Source organism: Peromyscus leucopus, chromosome 3, assembly GCF_004664715.2.
Source record: "Peromyscus leucopus breed LL Stock chromosome 3, UCI_PerLeu_2.1, whole genome shotgun sequence".
Classification (NCBI taxonomy): Eukaryota; Metazoa; Chordata; class Mammalia; order Rodentia; family Cricetidae; genus Peromyscus; species Peromyscus leucopus.
The window spans coordinates 37,645,588-37,670,999 of NC_051065.1; the positions used below are offsets into that span (position 1 = coordinate 37,645,588).

Sequence of the window (25,412 nt, forward strand, 5' to 3'; positions counted from 1 at the left end):
AGAGCGATATCCACAGCAGACTCTAGTGGTTGTGTTGTGTGACTGTCTCTGGGCCCCCCATTGCATCCCTCCAGTCTCTGCCTATCTGTGCTAGCACCATGCTGTTTTGCTACTACAGCTCTATAGTAAAACTTGAAACCAGGTATCAGGAAAGCCCAGCACTGTTCTTTTTGCTCATGATTGTTTTGACTACTTGGACTCTTCTTTGCTTCTACATGAGTTTTAGGATTTTTAAAAATTTCCATGAAAAATGTGGGGTTCAGATGGAGATTGTACAGAAACCATAAGTCATCTTTGGTACTGGAGTGATTTAGCAGGCTATTCTTTCCATGAGCCTGGAAGGGCTTTGGGACTTCTGCACTCTTCAGTTCTTTCTTCGGTGTTGTGAAGTTGTTACACACATTCTTAGGCACTTGTGAAGCTGCTGTGAACAGGACAAAGCAGATCTCTAGCACTAATCCAATGGTAGAACATGAACTGCAGGTGCACTCACAGCTGGTGCTTGCTACAAAAAGCCGGTGGATAACACAAGGTTAGTATTGTGTAACTAAGACACTGGCTACTAGGGCTAGGAATGCCAAGAAATATGCAGTTTACCAGACTCCCAAAGTGATGCTTGCCTGTGGTGATGTCTTCAGGGGTTTACATTTCTCTTTTCAGCCAAGCTCCTCCAAAGGCAATATGACACTCAGAGGGGAGAGAGTCATAAAAAAGAACCAAGCAACCAGCTCTTTGAAACTGTGGTTGGAAAGACCCATTCCATTGAGTCTTTTCCAGTAGCAGATATCCCAAATTATCCCGCCATTCAATTCTGTGTATGGTTCTATCTTGGCCTCCAAGTTAAAGGAAAGAAGGGACTTAATTTTAACTTCTATTATCTCTAGTACCTAGCTCAGTGGCTAACATATTAGAAAAGTATCCACAGAATGTATGAAAAGCTATAAAACTGGACATTCCAACTGGCTTGATCTCTTTACCTTATTTTCTAGGCTGGTCTTATCCTAATATCTTTTCCCAGTGTGTTGCTAAAATTCCTTCCCTGGAAGACATAAAGAACGTCTGCCCTTTCTTCCCACAGTCCCAGTGATAAACCAAAGCTCGATTCCACCAAAGTTCACCCTGGGGGAACCAATGAGCTTACCAGGCTTACTTGGAGAGCAGTGGATGATGGGTTACAGGCAGGTGGTGGGTGAGTTCAAGCAGCCACTCTTGATGCTCTGCGCCCAGGATGCATGATGCCCCCATGGCTGTGTACATAAGAGTTCCCTCACTTTAATTCTTCCCTGCCTGTATCTTCCAGCCCTTTCTAGAGGCCCAGAGGTCCAGAGGCCATGTGCAAATCAGAGCAGAATTGCATACAAATGGTTGAGAGGACTGGCTGGATAATCAGATGAGGGTCCATGACCCTTTCTGTTCCCTCATTCCCAAAGGGTACATAAACAGTCAACAAGGCCAGCTATGATGATCTTTGGTTAGTAGACCCAACTGAACCTGAAGGTGGTGTTGGTGGGTTATCCTGTTCAATGGGGTGGAATTCATAATATAACGATCTTTCAGTACCATTATACTGACCCAGCAATTCTAATAGCAAAAAGATAGTTATGAATAGAAAGCATAAGACCTATCTACTCAAAGTCTGCATTTCCAAGCAAAATAAACAAATGCATCTGCAAACAGAATACTGGGTATAGATTTCAAGGGAGGAAAACTGGCCACCACACTCAGAAATCAGTCTACTTTACCATAAAACACTTCCCCTAGTTCCAAAGTTGGGAAAAATAAATCCCTTGTATACATAACTGATCAAAACTTGCAGGATTTGACTAAGATTAAAGCACAATCCCTTAAAACCTATCAAGAATATTAAAACATAACTATAGACAGTCATTTTGTTGAGAGTGAGAGATGGACTTAACATTAAAGACAAAAGAAAGGCAAGCCAATCAGATTCTGCATCGTTTGTTGAATATCATCACAAAGGACTATGAGAACATTTGACACTGGGATTTTGTAGTCATAGGAGGTGTGAATCTGTTGAAAGTGTAGGCTCCACTTTCTGTAATTGGTAGAGACAACAACTACATTCACCTCACAAGGAGGGAAAAGATGCTAAGAACTAATTAGAAAGGGGAAAGGCTTGGGGTTGAACAGGTTGAACAGCCATCTGCCTGAGCTCTTCTCAGGTTAAATTCCTTCACTTAGTCTAGGCAACAAGGGTATGCAGACTGTAAGGATACGTAGATACATCTGGTATAGGATACAGGTCAAGGCTACAGCAATCTAAGATGAGCTCTAAGGCAGCACAGCCTTCCGGCAGCCTCCCGACCACCCTGGCTGATGACAACCTCCGACCACCCTGGCTGATGACAACCTCCGTCCACCCTGGCTGATGACAACCTCCGACCACCCTGGCTGATGACAACCTCCGTCCACCCTGGCTGATGACAACTCTCACCTCGTCCACCCCTCCACTGATGACAACCTCCGTCCACCCTCACTGATGACAACCTCCGTCCACCCTCACTGATGACAACCTCCGTCCACCCTCACTGATGACAACCTCCGTCCACCCTGGCTGATGACAACCTCCGTCCACCCTCACTGATGACAACCTCCGTCCACCCTCACTGGCTGATGACAACCTCCGTCCGATCCACCCTGGCTGATGACAACCTCCGATCCACCCTGGCTGATGACAACCTCCGTCCACCCTGGCTGATGACAACCTCCGTCCACCCTCACTGATGACAACCTCCCGACCACCCTGGCTGATGACAACCTCCCGACCACCCTGGCTGATGACAACCTCCCGACCACCCTGGCTGATGACAACCTCCCGACCACCCTCACTGATGACAACCTTCTGTCCACTCTCACTGCTCTGCAACTCAGGATAGTTTCTGGCTTTTCTCTCTTCTCTCACTACCTCCTCCTTTCTGCTTTATGGTTTGTCTTAACTCATGGCGTCCATTGCCTTTGCTTTCCTAGCCTCTCTCCCAGTCGACACTGCTCTAACTCAGCTCTGTAGTAAGAGCAACTGCTTTGTCTGCAAATCACCATCGAGGACAAGAGGCCTCAAATGGGTGAAGTGTTCATGCTGACAAGTCCCATGGCATATGGAACAGTCCACAGAAAGGTGGGCTGCTTTAGGGTAAGCACCAATCTCCCACTATCCAGCTAAGACAGAGGAAATCAACAGAGGCAGGCAAAGCTTGGTAACTACAGAAAAAAAGTTCCTTCCCAACATGAGCAGAGGGCGGCAAGTTCAAGTCACCCAACCCTCACATCCAACTGCTCTATCACACTCCAGACTCACACGAGAAGGACGTCTGAGCTGCACTGTAGAGGTGGGCAAGGACAGAGTTGGCTTTGCAGTGCAATGTCTCAGGCAGCTGAAGCGGGAAGAGAATGACAGGACTACTTTCTGCGAGGTATCTCCATTTTCCAGGAAAGCTACAGGGGAAATGCCAGTAGTGAAGGGCTGACAGAGAAGTGTGAAGGTGGTGAGGAGGGTTGGAAGAGCCACTGTGGGGAGCCTGACATGGGCATGAAACTGATGGGAAGAAACATCATTGCCAAGTGTGAGAATCAGGTCCCAGTGATACCTTGATCAGCATGATGGGTACACAGTCAAGCCCTGTGTGCAGAGTGCGCAATATGAAGCGGAGGACTGAAGGCAGGCAGGAGGTAAGACAGCAGTTCTGAACCTGGGGGTCAACCGAGTCACAGGAGTCACCTAAGACCATCGGAAAACACAGATAGTTACATTACAATTCATAACAGCAGCAAAATTACAGTTATGAAGTAGCAATAAAAATAACTTTATGGCTGGGGTCCCCACAACACGAAGGGTCGCAGCATTAGGAAGCTTGGGAACCACTGTGCCAGGGCGTTGCTGGTACAGGAGACAGAGCTGACAATGAGGGGACATGGATGGAGCACGTACTCAGAATCCGGCAGACGCATCTGCAAACTGGCAGTGATGCACAGACTCACTGGGATCCAGAGACGGAGCCTGTATCGGGTTTTTTTTTTTTTTTATTACATTTATTTAGTGTCACACACACACACACACACATACCAGAGGACAACTTGTGGAAGACCCCCACCAGGGTCCCAGGGATTGGTAGCAAGTGCCTTAACCTAATGAACCATCCATCTCACCAGCCCGGGGTAACTTTTTCCCTACTTTAAAAAATTAATTTTAGTTGGCAAAGAAATGGGTTTCATGTGATCAGTGTGTTCTTGCTCACCCTGCCCTCCTCACTGCCTCCACCTGCCCCCTCTCGCTGTCTCTCCTCCACAGTATTCTCTTCTGCTCTCCGGAGCTATAATCTCCCTATTTTAATTTCCTCATAGGTTCTCACAGTGCCCTTTCTACTTCCATGCCCTATAATGTATACTAAATGTAAAAACACATGTATTTAAATCCAAATTTCACAAGAGACAAAGTATGCAATATGTGAGTTATTTTGCTTAACATAATTTCAAGTCCCATCATTAGAAAGAAAAGTCATCAAATCATGGTTTCTTGTAAAAGACCTCATCTCCATCATTTAGATGAGGCACGACTTTTAATTGGGAGGGGGGATTTGACATTTTAACACAAATGGTTTATCTTGAAATTTTTGTCAGTCCACCCATGCCACTACTTGTCTTGTGGAGAAATGGGACAGGTGAGTCTCTCTATACCACCACTTTATCAGCTCTTCTGCTAAGTGTCCAGCCTGTGTCCTCAGACACTTCTCATAACCCCAAAGAGAGGTATTACCTCCCACAGCCTACAGCTGAGAAAGCCAGAGCTTGGGAGTGTAGTGAAGGAGTGAACTGAAGTATGATATATGTATGTATGAAAATGCCATAATGGCGGAGCTCTGTGAGTTCAAGGCCAGCCTGGTGTACAAGGTGACCAGGACAGTCAAGGCTACAAAAAGAAACCTTGTCTCCAAAATCCAAAAAAGAAAATGCCATAATGAAATCCATTACATGCTTAAAAATTAAAAAGAAAGCCCAAGATGAGAGATTGAAGACTGTGAAACAATGTTCTTTAAGGAGGACACACAGTCAAATCAAAGTAGAGAGGTCATGGCAAGGTCAATTATGACTCTTTTCCTGCTGAGGTTGGTTAGTTTACACACAAGCTCACAAGGATACAGGCAGGTAATTTTTCAGTTTGTTTGTCCCAAAGTATTTTTTTTTTATGGCTAAATATTAGTCTTAAGAAGTTAAGAAGAGAGTAACGTTATAGGCACCAGACAGATAACACCTGCACGGGAACCTGGAACGTGAGTTCTGCCGCTTCCTATGCAAGCTTGGACAAGCCTCACCTATTCTTGTGGCCTGTTTATCTGTCCACAGGGCTTTGCAGGAGGTAGTTAGTATGTAAGGGACTCAAGTCATTCACCCACTCCTTAGAAAGACCAAGCCATGTCATAAACAAGCTTAGAGCTCTCAATGCCATTTCATGTTCTACAGAAAGAGGTAAGGAGCCAGGAAGGGACTAACAGAGCACACCATGTAGTTATGTGGTAACGCTCCCAGTTTCTAATTGCAGAATTCAGAGAATTTCCCGATGTCGGAAGAGGGGAGGGTGCTGGAGGGGGCCCCAGAGGGGCCACTGCTCTGCCCTTGGTCCTTCTTCCATCTTCACTCTTTCTAATGTCCTTTCTGGAAAACCTTCCCTGAATTTTAGGACCTGCTTAGGCAAACCAAGTAAACCACAGGAACAAGTTTCTGGACCCGTTTCTCAGAAGCAGACATTCCACTACTGAGCTCGGCTTGGCTCTGAATGACAGGAATCTTGTAGTGCTGTGCTCCACCCTGTGGAATCTCACGCTGTTTTGGGTGGAGTGTTGGAGTGAGTTAGTGACACTCTTGGTAGGTATCTGATAGAATGTGTGGGGTGCTATGGTGAGGGCTTTCTTACTCCCAGAAGCCTCCTAGATTCCCAAGAAAGTAACTACTTTGTGGGGAATGCTGCACAGTGATACAGGATAAGCATGTTTTATTTTTGTAGGATGGCAGGAGGAAGTCGGGACTAGGTGAATGAAAGAAGTGCTAGCCATACTGCTATTCCTGAAGTCTCAGACTCCTTTCTTTTTAATATTTTTATTTTATAATTAATTTAATTCTACATATCAACCACGGATTCCCCTGTCCTCCCGCCTCCCCCCCAATCCACACCCCCCATTCTTACCTCCTCCAAGGCCAGGTCTCCCCTGGGGATTCAGCTCAGCCTGGTAGATTCAGTTGAGGAAGGTCCAGTCCCCTCCTCCCTGCACCAAGGCTGAGCAAAGTGTCTCAGCATAGGTCCTAGGTTCCAAAAAGCCAGCTCATGCACCAAGGACAGGTCCCATTTGTACAGCCACTTTGGAAATCAATATGGTGCTTTCTCAGAATATTGGGAATCAACCTCCCTCAAGACCCAGCCATACCACTCTTGGGCATATACCCAAGGAATGCTCAATCATACCACAAGGACACATGCTCAACTATGTTCATAGCTGCATTATTTCTAATAGCCAGGACCTGGAAAAAACCTAGATGCCCTTCAACTGAAGGATGGATAAATAAAATGTGGTACATATACACAATGGAGTACTACTCAGCAGAGAAAAACAATGACATCATGAGGTTTGCAGGCAAATGGATGGAACTAGAAAATACCATCCTGAGTGAGGTAACCCAGACTCAGAAAGACAAACATGGTATGCACTCATGAGTCATAAGTGGATGCTAGATGTAAAGCAAAGGATAACCAAACTACAACTCACAACTCCAGGGAGGCTACCCAGTAAAGAGGACCCTAAGAAAGACACGGGGATTGCCCAGCAACAGAGAAATGGATGAGATCTACATCAGACTCCTTTCTTAAGAGCCAATTCTAAGCTTAAAGTCGGTTTGAAAGCACATGTGACTATTCCTGAATAAAGTGGGCACCAAGGACATTTGTGTCAATTAGATAATATATATTTGAACATTTAACCACCTTGTTGGCCATGATCTCTCAGTGGGATTTATGTGGCAAAACTGTGTTTAAAATATCACTGTCCTGCTACCGAACTTCAACATCTCTGGCAACAGTTTCCTACACTCCAGTACGAAGGGGCAAGTATCACCCATGTCAAAGCATCCTGGGTGTGTATACTGTTACCCTATCCTGTTATCAGGATTTAAACAAAATCCAGTGTCAAGAAATCATTAAGACTTTACTGTCACCACCCCTTGTCTAAAGGGTGTAAACTGGGGTTTATGTTACAGCAAATACAAAACCACCCCACACATGTAACTTAAAACAGCACACACAACTGTCAGTCGTAGAAGGTTTATTTTAAACTTAACTGTTCAAATTTTCAAAAACAACACGCGGCAAAGAAACAGCACACAACATCTGCCATAATTCTACCTCTGAACTTCTTTTTCTCTATGATGTGGTATGTTACAATCTCAACTTCTTACATTCATGGTATTCTTAAAGGCAGTGACGTCAACTTACTACTTTGAAATGGTTCTGTTAACATTATGAACTGCTTAAAACATTTTCCTTCTAGCATTCTACTGTTGCCCACATTAATGGCACAGTCAATAGATCATGTTGCTGACAGTTATACTGTACAATCAACTCCCATGTCTATGTCAAACAGAACTGCAACCTAAAGCAAGCATTTTTCTAAGTCAGTATACTCAGCTACTTTTCTCAAAAATATTCTGAAATAAGTTTTTGTAAGATACAATAATTTCATCTTTTTATTCCTAACAGAACTCATGCTGTACTTTTTTTTTCTCAAAATATAATTGATATAGTTTGTGCAAAATGTTAAGTTCTGTATAGGTATGTACCTTATTCTGAAAAAGTTTATAAAATATAGTGCCTAAAAACAACATCAGACAATAGAGGACGAAACGTATCAGACAAAGCCTAGTTCTTCACATGAGAAACTAAGTATGTTCTTAAAGCTCTGGTAATACATTCCTTGAAAATACTCAGAATGCACTTTGGTCATTATTGGACATATTAGAACACAGGCAAACGGAACACAATGCTGTCTGCTGTTTCCTATGCAAAGAGCACTCTACAATGAGGCTAAACTGAAGCTGGTCAAAGGAATGGGAAGAGCAACATTGTATCACATGGCTCTGTTCTCTGCACATTCCTGATATTAAGAGTGATTTGGGAATTAGAACTGCACCGATCAAATAAATTATTTACAATTAATTATTTAAATTCCTTAAAATATGCTAAAAATATGAATATATTCAAAATGACTTTGCACCAAGAAAATTCTAGATTGTTTCAACTAAATTCTTTGTTTTAGAAACCAAATGCTTGGCTTAAACAAAGCAATCACAAAAACATTTTGTTTCATATAATTCTTAAAACACTACTGATTGTACAAATGTAACAACTTAGAATCAAGGCCAGATGCAGGGGACTATCATATTTGCCCTATTTACCTAACAGGAAACATGATAAGCTCCCTCTGGACACTTGACAGGTTACTGAAGGGAGAGAAGCTAGCTTTCCATGTTAAAAGCATCTAAAAATAGCCCTTATATAATGGAGCTGGAGGAGGGGTGCACCAGATTAAATTTAGAGGCTAGGAGTGGTAGAATGAAGCTGTCTTTTCAGAAAATGGAAACTTTATAACTAGCAATCACATATTTCGTTGGTTCTTTATTCATAAGCTTTACTTAAGTGTGGTATGAACAGCATAAGCTATAGTGTACCATGGGAAATTCTTTTGAGTAAACACAATGTACTTGAGTAATAGCAGTAGGCACTTCACTTGTGAGATGAGAATAGACCTCACTCAAAAGGATACCATATTATGCCCTAGTACACTGTAACATATCCCACATAAAGATATACATCAAAAGTAACAATTTTAAAAAGTGCACATTTTGAGCATGCACAGTTGGAGCTGTGCAAACAGCTCAGTGTTTCAAATAAATACATTTATTACTAATTAATTTTTATCAAAGTATTTTACAGTATGGTAACCATTTACAATTATTGCTCCATTAAGAGTTTTATTATCAAAGAGCACTTGTTGACCTGTTACGTAACACCATAAATTAATACTGACAGGTGCTTCAACTGCAGCTTCATTAATTGAGGTCCCAGCATTGTTCTCAAATAGTTCAAGAGAGATCCTGAGTGGATCCTGGTTTACCAAAGGAAATGCACTCTGTGTTTAGCTGAGTCCAATGCACTATTTCAGAGTTGAAGCTTTCCTCAAGTAAGGCAAGTCCATGGCATTGATGGATGGAGAAACAGTGCTGAGCAATGGCTTCTATTTTCACAATTTGTTTGTCAATTATTTATGAACAATTACCAGGACCTCAGGTGTCTGGATCACTTTTGTCACCCTTTCAACAACTAAGAACGTCTATGCTTCAAACAGACTAAAATCAATATATAAAAAAAAAGAATAAGAAAGAAATACACACACATACACACACACACAACAACAAAAACAGTAAACAAGCAAAATAAATATAAGAATTGCACAATACAGTCTGATGTAAACACTTCGTTCCCAGCAGCCTCCTGGAGCAGAGCCAGTGACCGCTGCCAGACAGCTTCATCCGCACTCATGCTCTGGAACACCGGCTACATCTTCATGTTTTCTCAACTGTCACGATTTAATCTTCCACAGCTACAGAGAAAAAAATGACAAGTCATGACCATTATTAATACAGAAGCTTACATCCTGCTACACATTGTCCTTCAACTCCACTCCCTGGTGCAGAATGTAGTATGTGAGCACTTTTAGCCTTCTGTAAGAACTCATCAGAAACATGGTGGTGAAAATCAGATTTCTCTTGTTTGCCTTCCTGAGAAATGTCAATATATATCTAATACTTGTTTAATATGTTCTTTCTAACCCTTACTAACATTTGTGCATGTATGGAGGATATATCCATCACTATATAAATAATACGTTTTTGGCCAACAAAAGAGTATGGCTCTTTTTGTTGAATCATTAGAACCTGTTTCGATTAATGAGGAAAAACAAATACTTCCTCTTACCCTAGAAAAGTCCTATACATAATGAATTCTGTTCCAAATTAGAAGTTGTATCAATATGAGAATACATGGCTATATGTAAATCCCTGAAGTTAAATGTGTAGCCACTGTTATTAACTATACAAACTTGCCAAAACAACCCCAGTATGCATGTGAAATCTCAAAAGGGTAACAGGGTTAAAGAAAACAAAACAAAACATGCAGGATTTTACCTTTAAATTAAATCCAAGCAGGTCACTGATGACCCCAGAGACAGCCGACAGGATGACAACCTGGGTGATGTTGTAGAGCAACGGGTTCATGGTGAGTCCGTACAACCTGAAGGGACTGTCCAGTTCCTAGCAGAGCAGACAAGATGTTAGTCTTAGGTCCTGTCACAATTTCCAGTAACTAAATCCCCAAAGTATTAAAAAAAAATCACTACTCAAGAAGTTATAAATTATGGATACTTTTAGAAAATACAAACTTATCTAAATTTGAAATAAGTAAAATTTAATGGTGGTGTTAATTTGTTTTCAAGGAAAGTGACTTCCTTTAAAATAAGTTTTGTAAATTTTTTGCTTCAATTCTTGTTACAAATGAGTAAAGTCTTCACCTACTAGCTATAGGAGATTAGAGAATGCATTTTGGGGTAAGAGCTGGAACAGAAGCTAAAAGAGTCAATTCACCTTCAAATATACAATTAACTAATTAACTGGAGATTCAAATATTAAAAGGTCTGTTATATGACAGGTATCATGCTGGACTTTGGGAAGGTAAAATTCAGCCCTTGAAGGGCCTGATAGTTTAGTAAGCATGCAAATCATAAAGTGAGTCACAAGCAGACTAACATTACTAGAGCAGCACTTGAAGAAGGCACTCCTGAAGCCAGAGTTGGAGAAGGTGCCTCGGCCTGCTGGGCACTGTTCGAGCCCCAACACAAGGGGGTGCACTGGCTTAGAGGGCTGGCTCTCCTTAGGCAGACCTGACCATCAACTGACACTAAAGGAACTTAAGCTGGGGGGCAGGGGAGCCGACATGGCAGAATTGCAGGGGAGGTGGGAGGGTCTCTGGACTGGCACAGTGGAAGATAAAGAACAGTAACAACAGAAGCAGGAATGTTTTAAGTTCTGTGTGCCGGATTCTCAAGTAAGAGACAAAGGTCTCACCCAGGGTGGTACTGACAGGGAAACGGGATGGGCTGGAGGGCATCTAGAATTAACCAAGGCCTTGTGAGTTTCTGGGCTGGTCAAAGTGAAAGAAGGTACACTTCACACTCAGGCTCAAGTCTGGGCTGGACCAGAGTGATCCAGTGCTGTGCCCTGAACTTCACTCTTATGACTATCTCCACTTTACAGTTTCAGTCCCTGCTGTCAGCCACAGGGCACCCTGAAGATTCCCGACACAAATGCAAAAAGAAAACCATCAACCCATGGTATTTGTTTTTTTGGGGGGTGGGGTGGGGGGAGATATGTATCTGTTTTCTCATGCTTATTGAAAAACTATCATCTACCTCAAGATCCACTTAAAGGAAATTTTAAAAAGGCAGCAATTAATAATTACCTATTTTATTATCCCTCTACCTACCTCCTCTGAATCTTTTTGATGTCCAATTTCCTATGAGTCACACTCTACAGTAACCCTATCACTGAGTCACAACTCATTTCATACCATTCTCTGAAAACTTAAAACTCTAAGTAGTATGCTCAATTAGTTACAGAAATTAACATTCTTAAATAGACTTCAGTTTCAACAAAGAAAAGCAAGACAATAATGCAATGGTCAAAATGTCCTACTGCATTATCCCAAGAGAGCCAGGCATGGTGGAACACCTGTAATCCCAGCACTCGGGGGACTGAGATGGGAAGTTGCCACAAGTTTGAAGTCACCTTGGGCAACACAGTTCATACCAAGCCAATCAGTGCTACATAGTAAGACCCTAATGTAAAATTAATAAAAGATTTTTTTTAATTCTCAAGGATATTATGACACCAAACACATTATTAGTCATTGATTTACCAAAAATGATTTTCAAATTAAATATTTAATGACAATACATACATAAAACAATGGCTATATATGATTGCTTTTTAAGCTAACTTGGGTCAAGCAGAAGACTACTCTATGAAATACAAAATGAACAACTTCTGAGTTAACTTCTAATCTTTTGTGAAATGTTTCCTAGTATTCTAGATGAAACTGATTAAACACACACACAGCAAAAAAGAGTATCTAGAATACTCTTAACATTCATAAATGCCTTAACATACTTTTCAAAGAAATTATTTGGATTACTTGAGCAATTAAAAACAAAACAAAATGCACAAATGTGCTCAGATGTAATCTGGAAGCAACTTAGGTAGCAATGACAACTCGACACAAGGCAGACTCTACAGAGACTAGGGTACAGCATCAGAACAGCACATGCCTCAGTTTCAATTCTTTTCTTACCTTCAATAGTTTAGTAGCCAGTTTTAAAACATTATTCACAAGTGTCAGTTCCTCCTTTTTGTTAGGTTTCTTCTCCATTTTCAAGTAGAGGTTTATCTTTTATATAAAAGAGCCCCATAGGCAAAATCATTTAAAATTGTAACATTTATGCTTTTCTTTTGCAGTATTGGGGACTGAACCCAGGCCTCATGCATGCTACAGTCATTTTACCAATGAGTTATACCCCCAGCCCACAAATACATTCTTAAACAGATCTGAAAGATAGTCACCACAATATTAATAGTGGTTCTCTGGATATTAATACTATAAATGGTTTTTAATATTTATACATTATTATACATTTCAAATCTTATAATAAACTTATTTTATAATAAGAAAACTCTTAAAAAGGTAAACATTGTATTCTCATGGCCAGATCAAATTAGAGAATAAATAGCAATAGGATAAATTCAACAAATTGGCTCATGATCTTTTTAATTATGAAAGTTATTCAAATATTTGCACAACTTTATTATCCACTCTCTAGTAGATACTTCTGGGGTACTTTCTTTGAAAAGACTCTAGCTCCAAGCCTCGTATTACACTACGCTTATCCACTTGATCCATCTTCCCACTTTACTCAGCCAGCCAAACCCCATCAAAACCAGTGTCAACATGTGGACTGGGAGGACTAGTGACATCTCTGCCAGAAGTTCTAGGTGCTGGGAACTGGACAGCGGGTAACGTCCAGGGCAGAAGCCATAGCAAGGCAAACCCAAACCACATGTAAGCCAGCACAGGGTGGTGAGTCTACAGGGGGGACTGGACAGGAGGGGCAGGAGATAAACCGAGAAGTCATCAGCCTCATAACCAATTTAGGAAGTGGTTGACCTGTCTAACTCCATTAGAGCCAGTGACTGTTAGAGACAATTATCTTTAGGGATAACTTTCCTGTTCCATCTAATTGAGCCTATTTAACTACTGGGTATTTAAAACACAAGCACTTCCTAACTAAAATATTCAAACAAGCTCATTAGCAAACATTTCTTTTGTACAATTCTTATGAAATAACAAGAGGAATTATTTAGCAAATTCATATAAAATAAAATCAATTATCAAAATTATTATGCTTTGTTCTCTCTGTTGAACGAGAATTTAAATTTACTCTAATGTGGTTCTGTTACAATGCAAAGCCATCATATCCTACTAATGATGTAAAATCTATCATTTTTATAAATATTATCTTCCTGCCAAATGAAAATGGAACATAAAAACAGCAGATTAGAGTTGAAATTTGAATCAAGGCAGAAACATTGAAGAAAGGCTTGTGTACTATCAAAATGTAAGCTTAGCTTCATAGCATGAATGACCTTAATCAAATAAAAAATATGCTCCTGAAAAATAAGAAATAAACAGAAATGCTTTAATTAGTATGTACACATGGGCTGGTCAGATGGCTCAGTGGGGAAAGGTGTTTTCTGCCAGGACTGATGGCCTGAGTTGGATCCCCAGAATAAACACAACAGAACAGAACTAATCTTGGCAACTTGTCCTCTCTCTGTGTGTCTGTGTCTCTGTCTCTCTCTCACACCCACACAACTGGACTGTAGACTACAGAATAAACTCACCTGTTCTGTAAGTAGTATTGAGGTATTGCTGTACTTTTTACTTGTTTCTGATCCAAGCGTCACAAACCTCAGGAGAAACAGTGTCAGGGAGATGCACCAGATCACCAGCTCCCAGTTGTAGTGACAGTCGAGGAAGACCTCATGCACATGGAGCAGCTGGAGTGCATGCGGAGACGGTGGGAAGCAGCAGTGTGAGCACTTCACTCCAAAACATCACTTGATATGGATTGCTCGTAAATGCAGCAGTATGTTTTTAGAGCATACTTATCATGAAGTATTTATGCACATCAGAAGTACAGAGGATCACATAAACAGTAGCTATAGGCTCTACCAGCTTATTTTTCAGTATTTACTTCAGGTTAAAAAAACATTTCAAATCCAGTTAAAACCTTTATATTTTCTTTGTCCCTGATTTCTGAAACAACACTCGACTCTATCCCAAGATAAATTTTGTGTTTATCTTTTCCATGCGGGCTTTTAATAATTTGGGAAAAATCTATTCATTCTGTGGTTATACTTCTCCTTTCTTAGTACTGGGGACACACCCAGGGCTTTGTGCAAGCTAGGCAAGTGTTCCACCACTCTATCATGGTGCCACATCATTAACCTTCAACACTCATCTTTAAACAATGTTATTTTAACTCTATCTTGACTTTTAGGTCAATATTATCCCATTATCCAATATCCCATCTAATTCACTTTCTTTCTCACGTCTACTTATTCATTCATTCACGCTGCAGAGGAGAAAAGGAGACATATGCACATGCCAGAGCGCATGCATGTATGACGGTCAGGACAACCCTCAGGAATCAGTTCTCTCCATCAGCCATGTTGGTTCTGGGGCCTGAACTCAGATCATCAGGCTCAGAATCAAGCACCTTTGCCCACTGGGCCATCTTGCCAGCCTGTTTGTTTTTTATTCCACTGAACCTTGTTTCTAAGATTTACCCATGTTCAAACATTCAGTTTTAATTTAATTCATTTTAACTCCTATATGACAGTAAAAGAACCAACCATAATTATTTTGGTCTGCTCCAACAATTAACATTTATGTTGATTCCTTTATCACCAACAATGCAGCACAGTCTTGTGTTTCCTTGTCTAAGTATGCAAGGCTTCCATTATATGTAGGGCTAAAACTACTAGTTCATGGATAGTCACATCTTCAACTTTATGAGATGGTACGTATTTATTTATCTCTAAACAGTGTTACCACTGTATACTCAGCCATGTTTCAGATTCTGTCTGCCCTTATTTTTGTTTATACTCACCCAACTTCTTAACATATGCCACCCTCGTGGGTGTAAAATGAACTCTCATGACTTTAATCTTAACTTTCCCTGATACTTGGGGAAGAGGAGAATGCTCCACACTCTTACTGGCTACCGGGTTTTCTCTGTGAGTTACCTTTCATAGTTCATAACTTTTCCCCTTAGGATGACTTTTCATTGACTTGCAAAGATAGACTTGTAACACTAGAGTTGCATTTCCCAGGTCCTCTTTTGTTCCTTTGTAGCCCACACATTTTATTTGTGATTGAACTTAAAACTTTTGTTGTTTATGTTTAAATCTCTACTCCACCCAGAATGTATTTTCCAGTGTGAAGTACTTTTCATTTACTCCAGATTCCTTTCACTTCTCTATCATGTGAGCCTTCTTGGGGTGATTTATGTATCATGTAACTTGCATGAATTTGCAGAACTGTCTCATCCACTGGACATCCCACTTCTCTGTCCACAGCACAGTCTTCCTGTACCTCAGAAGTAACTCCGTATCTCTAGTCAGACAACTTGTCCCTCAAAGCTCTGGACTGTTGCTTCCTGATGAATTTTAGGAAGCTTACCAAAATTAAAAAACAAAAAAAACAGCATTCTGTTTAACTGCATGTGACTGTGACCCCAACCATTCTCCGAGGTCTAAAGAGGGTATACTCATAGACAGAGAGGACTAAAGACACGTATACATATATACATGTCTGAAGTGTCATGGTGAAACTCATTATTGTGTACAATTAATAAATAATTCTCTGCTGAAGATTATTATTTGTTTTCTTCATTTATTGAGATAACTGCATGCTTTCCTTTAGCAAACCATAGGTATGAAATTACATGAATGGACTTTCTGCATTATAGGGATAAACCACCTTGGTCGTGGCTTACAGATGTAATATTTCAGGCTCTTCCTCTGTAACATTTTGTTGAAGGACTGTGTATCTAAGAGAGTAAGTTCATTCCAAGTTTCCCCTTTTCATGCACTCATGTGGTTCAAAGCCTGCACTGTGTATGTACTTGTGTGTGTGCGTGTATAAATCTGAAAAACAGAAAGGAGACTAAGAGAGACTATGGCACAAGGAAGAATGAGAAGGTGGTATACAAAGGACACACAAGACACGACAGAGGCTGGGCTGTGCGGGAGGGGAGACAAGGGGTGTCCACAGCTGCAGGCAGTCGGGGAGACACAGGGGAGGAGGCATCCATGAAAACACACTTCGTTCAAAAACAAGACAATGATATCTAATACCCTGTGTGTTAACTGAGAAATATGAAAAATTGTGTTTAGAAACTGAGTCTTTTCTAGAGATGGTTGTAACAAGTAACTCACCTGAGCACAACAGATAAATACAACTGAGATTGTCAGTAAGAAAGCAGATGAAACAATGACATCGACTGATCTCTGAGGACCTCGACGCTAGGGAGACAAAGGGAAAACACTTAAACATATTTACTGAGCAGCACATCATTTCCATGCTTTCAGTTCAGGTGTTACAGGCTGGTCATAACTTACAATGCTGAAAGTATTAACTCGCCAGAGGCATTGCAAAGTGTTAATATGTCCTTATAACTTTATAATACTGCAAATGTGGTATCTGCACAGCTAGATTCATTAGTGGAATTCTTTTTGTTCAACACTATAATCGTTTATTCAACAACTAAGCACTGTGCTCGGTGCTCAGAACACAGCAGGAGCACAGCTCACAAAGCCTCCTCTTCACAGGGCCAACAGCAGAGCGAGACACTGAACTCCTACTCAGATACATGTCATACGCTGCGCTGGGCTGTGAAGGAAACGTATACCCTGGGTGCTCTGAGGTCAATGACAGGGAGATTAATTCAGATTTGTGGGTCAGGAGTGAGTGCCTGGGAAGAGTTCCAAGAAAGTGGCATTTACATCACAGAACAAGATGGCATATAGCACTGTCCTAGGCAGAAAAGGAAAAAAAAAAAAAAAAAAAAAAAAAGCACAAAGTATGGAGGGTCAAGTACAGTTACAGAACTAACACAGTTAGTTTCCAGTAAGGACAGCAAGGCCTAGATCATGAACAACAGTCAAAACATATCAAGGTTTTGTTCTTTATCCAAGGGTAATAGGGAACTTCCACAAAGGTGTAAGATGGATATGATCAAATCTGCTTTTAAAAGCTCTCGTGGCAGGCTGAACAGTAGTGGAGGAAGGAATGTTAACACTGGAGAACCAGTTGTGAAACAGCTTTAATAGGTCAGTGTAGATGACTAATGACTTCAGTTAGGGTGGACATGGAAATAAAGAGATGTGAACAGATTTAAGATGTATTCTGGGAGCAAAAAGGATGGGGATCAGTGATAGATGGAATGCCAGAATCCAAGAGAGAAGAAGTTGCAAAGATAATTCTAGTTCTAATTAAGAGTGAATGGAACATGATTAACATTTAATCAATGTTTTCTGAATAAAATCAACAATGTATAAAAGAACATAATACCTACTTATAAAAGAACATAATACCTACTTAGGGTTAGGAATACAGGGAGCTTTTAAATGGGTTATCGCTAAACCAAGCAAGAAAATAATATTCACCTTCAATAAAACATATTACATAAATGTAATAGTAAGGGGGAAAAAAAGTCAGTGTGAAGCATTTCCTATTAAGCATTGAGTTAAATTTTAAAAAACTGATGAAACAATGAAATTTTAAAATGTAAAAGCAAATAATCATTTTTTTTCCGACTTTTTTCATTGTTACTTCAAAATAAACAGCTTTAAAGATTTAGTTCAGTGGATTCTTAGTCTTTGGAACAACTCTAATGTCATACACCATTTGCATAAACACCCTTGAACATGCCTGAGTACTCCATATAAAAGCCACTGCTACTTACTGTCAGAACAAAATCCCCAGAAAAATTTAAAATTAACTCTGGTAATTTCCTTTCCTAGGGTCTAGAGTTTTCACACTTCACTCTCACAAACAGCAAGACTATTTAAAAGATCAAAGGAAGAAGTAGCATGTAAAGACAGCTGTGCACAGTGACTCTAAGAAGCAGTAGGTCTCAGGGTTAGAGTCCTCAAGACTGGTTTTTAAGTGGTGGGCTCCCTCTGCTGGTTTGTGAAAACTATTCTAGGGAGAAACAAAATCCTTAATCCAGCTTTTGATTGAGAAATTGTTGACTATAATATTCTCCCATACATACAGCCAAGAAACTGGGACTACTGGGGGAGATGGTATGCATTTATCAACATCATTCTACCTTCAGATAGGAGCGGAGAGATAGCCACATTTTTATATTCTGTACTTTCTTCAACCGGAAATGAGGAACCTCAGATTTCCGAGCTCTCCTTGCAGATGTCAAATGTCCAAAGAGTTTTGCAAAGAGTAATCGCTAAAAAAGATTAAGAGGAAGATTACTGTACAAAATATTGTATAATTTACACAATTAGTGTGTGAAATATGAATTGTTATGACTTAATATAAATATAAAGGCAAAACAAAAATATTATATCAAAGTGTTTCATGAAATACTAACATACTTAAGGAGTGCTAGGAAAAGGGTAAACTAATAGTCTTCCTATCATACTCACTTGTTTATATGTTCTTTCTGCTACACACAGCAAAAAAAAGAAGATCCATACAAGAGATACTCGAACCACAAAACTTATCAGGACCATGGAAAGAACCAAGAAATCTTCGTTAGAACCAAATGCAATTGCATAAAGTTCTGAAGCAGAATGGGCTGTGAGCTGCTCCAAGTCTGTTGCTTGGGCCAGTCGGAAAACAAATGGAGTCAAGCCCAGGATCAGGGAGATGGCATTTCCAAAGATCTGGTACCCTATACCTGGTACATGGTTGTTCACCTTAGGAAGTAGGGGCAGAGGGAGAAGAAAAGAAAGTGTACATGAATCAAATTTAAAGTGAAATGAATCCCAATGAAACCACTTTTTATAATAGAATTTAAATTTTTTTAAATTTAACACATTATGAAATGAGCCTATTACACATTAATAAGATCTCTAACTCATAAGTAGATGTGAAAGGAAGATCAATCTCCACATCTTATTATTTTAAGTTAGAAATATTTACAGATATTAGAGTGTTGAGAACAATACTAAGTTAAACCCAATTCGTTCAAGAAAAAATTCAGGAGCTAGTGAGATGGCCAGCAGATGAAGACGCCTATCATCAAGCCTAACACCATGAGTATGATCCCTAGGACCCACATGACGAAGGAGAGAACTACTAATCAAAGTGTCCTCTGACTTCCACAAGCATACCGTGACACATGCATTCTAGCCCCCAAAACAATAAATGTAACCTAAATGTTTAAGTGTAATTTAATCAAAAATGTAATTTAAAAAAAAGTTGCTGGTGGTGGTGGCACATGCCTTTAATCTTAGCACCTGGGAGGCAGAGGCAGGCAGATCTCTCTGTGAGTTCGAGGCCAGCATGGACTACAGAGTGAGTTCCAGGACAGCCAGGGCTACAGAGAAACCCTGTCTCAACCTGTCCTCCAAAGAAAAGAAAAATGCAACTATTCAATAATCTTTAACTTGTATTTTTCTTCTGAATTCAGTATGTAAATAAATGTCTCCTTAATTCCATTTAATAAAATATAAAATGAGAGAAATTAAACAGGAGGAGAAAAGGTAAGGAGGATATAAAAAAGTGAAAAGTATTAAGTATGGGGAAAATGTTTTTAATATGCTAGACTGGTAAAACTGAATTGTCATAGAGCTTTTAAATCCCCACACTCAGTAAATCAGACTAAGTTACCTCACAGTTCAGATATCTCAGCTACAGAGCACCTCTAGTTTAAAGTCCCCAGGTTCCCTGGGTGACTGGTTTTATTCACAGTAAGAACTGTGATTAGGAAGATGCCAATCTCTAGATGCAGTCAGTTATTTGAATTCCTGTCCTACACAAAGTAATGACAAGAATGCTATTAAAATGACATATGGCAGAAATCTAAAACTAATAAAAATTAGATTATGCCTAGTTATCCAGAGAAACCAGGAAAAAAAATGAAAGCAGTCAATAAAAGAAAAAATGGAAACTGAAACAAATACCAATCCATAGTATTTGTACCAAACTTCAGTCACTGGAGAGTTTGACCACTGTCTGCATTATTCTTTACGCCTAAGCAAGCAAGCAAGCACAATACAAATTTCTTCCTTGAGTTTTAGATGCTGATAAACACACACACACATACACACACACACACACATTCTCTCTCTTCTCTCTCTCTCTCTCTCTCTCTCTCTCTCTCTCTCTCTCTCTCTCTCTCTCTCTCTCTCTCTCTCTCTCTCTCACCTTACCCACTGAAGGAAAAAGAAAAAAGTTACATTGTGTTATCTATTCCAAGTCAACAGAAATGTTCCAAGAGGAGAGTGGAGGCCAATGAGATGACCCAGTGAGTAGAGACCCTTGATACACAAGCCTGGTGATCTGAGTTTGATCCTCAGAATGTATGCAAAGGTGGAAGAACAGAACAGACTTCACAAAGCTGTCCTCTGTCCTCCACAACTAAGTGTGACACATGCAGCACGCCACACAGTCCATTCCCCTTCAAATGAAGGAAGGGTTATTGGTAGATCACTGTTTAAGGTGAGGCCAAAAGAAACAAAAATAACTATTTTCCAGGGTGAAGAAAAGGAAGTGAATAGGTTATTACCATTTAGATAATGAATTCATAGATTGACAACCACTAAATTTCCCCTTTACCTAAAAGAATACAAATGAAGAACTCACTCTGTTCATTATCATTCCACTGATTTCAAGAACAGACATGTCTGCTTTTTTACAGTCATTGCCTTCCCATACTATAGCACTGATTTTTTCTAATCCTGGGTGGGAACTATGAAGCCAGGGCAAGTGAGTCTATAAAAAAAGAGAATTGAACACGTTTATCACATTTCACAAATAGAAAAAAACTATATATAGCTGTATGTATGTGTATAATCATAATTACACTAAATAAAAATTGGTAAATATATATTTTATAAATGGAACACATTTATCTGTACATTAGCCATATCTATGCACTTATACTTTTAGCTACATTAAAACCTCAATTAAAATTAGTTATACGTTAAACAAATGATATAAGAAATTGTAGTTATAAAAATATAGAACTTTAACAAATATCCCATCACTTAAATATACAACAAAATATGTTAGCAAAAGTACTACTTGTCAACCAATCTCTAAGGCAATCAGATTATAGGCTGATTGCTGTCCACCTTATGATTATTCAGTACAAAATATGACAACTGAGATCTTTGAAAAACCACATGATTCAATCTTATCCTGGAAGAGATTCTCCTTCATTTACCTGTATTAACTGATTTAGTTACTTTTGCAGTATTTTAAAACAGCATTTCGAGAGGATCAATTAACTTTTTCTCAGATACAGCAAACATTGTAAGAAGAAACATTAAGAATTACAAGTATTCTCTGAAATACAATACATTATCTCACAATGTTTCAAGAAATAATAAAAGTTAAAAATTTGAAACTAGTATGAAGCATCAAATGTTTAAATTTGGTTGCTTGTTTGGATATACAATAAAGGAGTGAAGTTAGAAAACAGGACGGCTGGGCTGCAGGTAGCAACAAAAGCAATGAGTCATTTTCACAGCAACGTGTAACTCAAGACAAGAGCTGGAACAGAACCAATTTGTCTCCATTACAGTATCGCTAACTCACATTAATCTCAAGGATTGATATATTTCCCACATTTTATATAAAGGGTATGTCTGGCATTCACAGTAACCTGAGGAATATGATTGATGACATTCTACATTCTAAATGTTTCCATAAATTTAAGAAATATAATTTTTCATACAAGGGGGATAAAGTTGCACCAATAAACTTCAACTGAAGCTGTCCAAAAAGTTAATAATATATTAAGAAAGAGGGCCGGGCGGTGGTGGCGCACGCCTTTAATCCCAGCACTCGGGAGGCAGAGACAGGCGGATCTCTGTGAGTTCGAGGCCAGCCTGGGCTACCAAGTGAGTCCCAGGAAAGGCGCAAAGCTACGCAGAGAAACCCTGTCTCAAAAAACAAAAAAACAAAAAAACAAAAAAACAAAAAAAAAGAAAGAGGGAAATTTTTATCTTTTCTAAATACTTTCATGGTTTTTATATATTTCATTACCTGAGGGGCTTACAAGCATTGAAACATTGTTAACTGCCAAGTTATTTCAAGTGATGTTGCATAACTTGTTGACAAACAATATGTCAGTTTAGAATAGAAATAACTTTGCATCAAAATATGCATCAAATTTTCTCTGAAAATTTAATAAATTCTGAAATATACTATTATCAAAAACCTCTAGAAAGGGCTAGAGATGGTGCTTATAGGTAGAGTGCTGCCTAGTATGCAATGCATGAGGCCTTGCGTTCAATCCCCAGCACTCTGAAGGCAGGAAGGCACTTTGGAGCATAAAATGTGTAAGACTGGAATGACAAGCTGAACATAGGAGTGTCCAGAGGCTTAGCCAACGTAAGTAATTTCTCAGGTATGCCCAGAGGCTTGTCTCCTAGGTGACTCCTGAGCCTGTCAGACTAACAATAACACTAACCAGCACAGAATGCTAAGGCTAGGAGGCAACAGATTTTAACCAAGTAATAACAGATTTTTTTTTTTTTTCCAAGTCTCACTGTGTAACAGAAATTACAGGTCTGCTCAATTACGCCAAGATTATGTTAGTACAATGGAGGCCAATCTAGAGACAGAAGAAGAAACCAATTTCTTTGCTGTCCTCAAAGTACTTCTTTCCAGTTACTTTTGCAAACATTTGGCTTCATTTTCTTATGGTCAAAAGGCAAGAGAGAAAATGTCCATCAGAGCTGGTCAATTTAGAGTTAATCAAAAGAACTCCGTATCTCTCAATGTAGATGTGTTTTTGTCAAATATATACCGATGAAGAGTCTTGTTTAAACATATACAGCATGTAGAGAGATCATCATATGAGAACCTATCCTAAAGGGCTCAGCAGGAGCATAAGAGCAAGTCATTACAGTTTATAACGCCTTCATCTGGCACTGCAACACGCACTGCCTCAAAAGATGTGCTGGGCAGCATTCGGAGCTATCATGGGTCACATGTGGCCTGTGTAGGTTGGAAACAATAAAGATCTTAGGTTTGCAAACTAAAATTTGAAATCTTTTTCATTACTATTTTTCATCTTCATCCCAGATCTCCAGTGCTTTGTTTTTCATCTTCATTCAAATTGGGAACCTTAAATTGCAATGATGTTATGTTTTATTCCAAATAAATTCACTAAGACAACTGCTTTACTTGGTGTTTCCAAGTATGGGAACATAGTCATTAAGATCCAGTTTTACCTACTGGAAAATAGTATCACTTAAATATGGCTTTTTATTTCATTATATACACAGCCATAATTAGCAGAGAAAAATTTTCTTCTATGAGATGTTTGTTACTATTTACAAATATTACAAAACTATGTATTGGCAATATTCTGACAAAAACATGCCCATCCAAATGCTCAGTGTTTCTTCCCAATGAGATTTTCCATCTTGATGGTAAACAGAAAATGGTCTTGCAAACCTAACACAGACCTACAGCCAGACAAGAAAACAATCTTGTAGTTTTTTTCATTAAAGGAAGCTAATTTCTACTGCTTGACTGAAAAATTAGCCTTCTGGAAACCTAAAAATATGAAATTGTACAGAAAAAAAAAGTCTTTCATCCAAAACTAATACTAATAAATATAAATGTAGGATACTAATTAGATATGCAGAATAGAGCATCAAGGTTTTTTTTTTAATCTCATAGAAAGATGGATGAATCAAACACATAGGGCCAAATTATTAAACAATTTCATAAATAACTCTGCAAAGTTCTACATGGTATGTTTTTTTAAAAAATGTATTTTCTTTCAGGGATTCACCCAGCTAGTATTTACTAAATATCTACTCTGTACCAAGGAGTAAGTGATACAATACAACAGAAACCATAGCCCATGCATCTGAACTGTTTATGGACTCACAGGAAAAACAGCTTAGACATTTCTTGCTACCTCTAATCCATTTATTAAACTAGATGAGTGGCCTAGATGAGTATGTACATACCTCCTTACCCAACACTGTCTCCATTTCTTCAGATCCAGGGACCCTTAGCTTTTTCCCATGGCCACACCATGAATTGCTTCCCTCTGAAATAAATCAGTAGTAGCAACCTCCCATCTGACCAGGTCTCTGAAACCTTCCATTGTAAAGCCACGATTTCCCTTAAACATAATTATCCTTCAATTTATCAGTCCTTTCTCAGCTGAGCTGCCATCTGGACTCCCACAGAAACATTATTTCAGGCTTCCCGTTATTGGTTCTTTTTCCTCCTAAGCAGACCCAAGTCTCCACCAGGGTTTTCTCTGCCCTGCCCATTCTATGCACCCTTTCTGCTCCCCGGAGCTTGTGCTTCTCCCTGCCAACAGCAGGGCATTACCTCCTTTTATAATTCTCTTGATTTCTCCCTACAGCTTCCTCGTGTACATAAACGTGCTCAGTATCTTACATCTTAAAAGACACGCTTTCCACTCTTAATTTCTCATCTAAACACTCCATATCCTGCATGCTTCGATGCTTTGCTTCTTAGACATCACTCATGCAGACTCTACACACCTCCCAGGGAAGCTTGTTTTCCCCTGTCATTTTGCACCAATGGGTACATTTTTAAAGGGAAACATTTTCATTCAGCTACTCAGGAAGTTGACTGTCTAATTTACTTTTCTTCTCAATTTGCTGAAGGGAAACATTTCAGGTAAACTTGGAAATTACTTTGTATGCTTCTCTGGTTAATCACCAAGGTCCACAAGTCTAAATTTCATGTATATTATTCCCTTGCATGTTTTTATATCCCAATGGCATATGCTTTAATTCAAGAATACACTTTTGTGAATCCTTTAAAATTTTATATAAATGGTACTACAGTTCTTCAAATTGCTTTCACAAAAAACCCCACCAAATTTATATTCCAATTTATAACTGAAAATTGATATTCATAAAACTTACTCATGTTGACATGTGGCCGAGTTTAATTTCATTGCTATAAACCGCTTTATTACAAGGTTTGG

At 39.4% G+C, this 25,412-nt stretch overlaps 1 protein-coding gene across 3 annotated transcripts in view; it reads right to left on the reverse strand.

Moving 5' to 3' along the window:
* Nucleotides 1-7,308: 7,308 nt before the first annotated feature.
* The window catches only part of Phtf2 (putative homeodomain transcription factor 2), a 114,290-nt gene continuing 96,186 nt past the window's right edge, over nt 7,309-25,412 (reverse strand). For 2 of the 3 annotated variants that reach the window (XM_028855129.1, XM_028855131.2), the window contains 8 exons: nt 21,062-21,190; nt 18,898-19,170; nt 18,567-18,698; nt 16,669-16,755; nt 14,068-14,223; nt 12,461-12,556; nt 10,243-10,368; nt 7,309-9,659 (listed from right to left, as the gene is read on the reverse strand). In XM_028855129.1, the coding sequence (XP_028710962.1) occupies nt 9,639-9,659; nt 10,243-10,368; nt 12,461-12,556; nt 14,068-14,223; nt 16,669-16,755; nt 18,567-18,698; nt 18,898-19,170; nt 21,062-21,190 (1,020 nt within the window). In that variant the 3' untranslated portion in view covers nt 7,309-9,638. The remainder of the gene's footprint in view (nt 9,660-10,242; nt 10,369-12,460; nt 12,557-14,067; nt 14,224-16,668; nt 16,756-18,566; nt 18,699-18,897; nt 19,171-21,061; nt 21,191-25,412) is intronic. The other variant, XM_028855130.2, reaches the window with a different exon arrangement.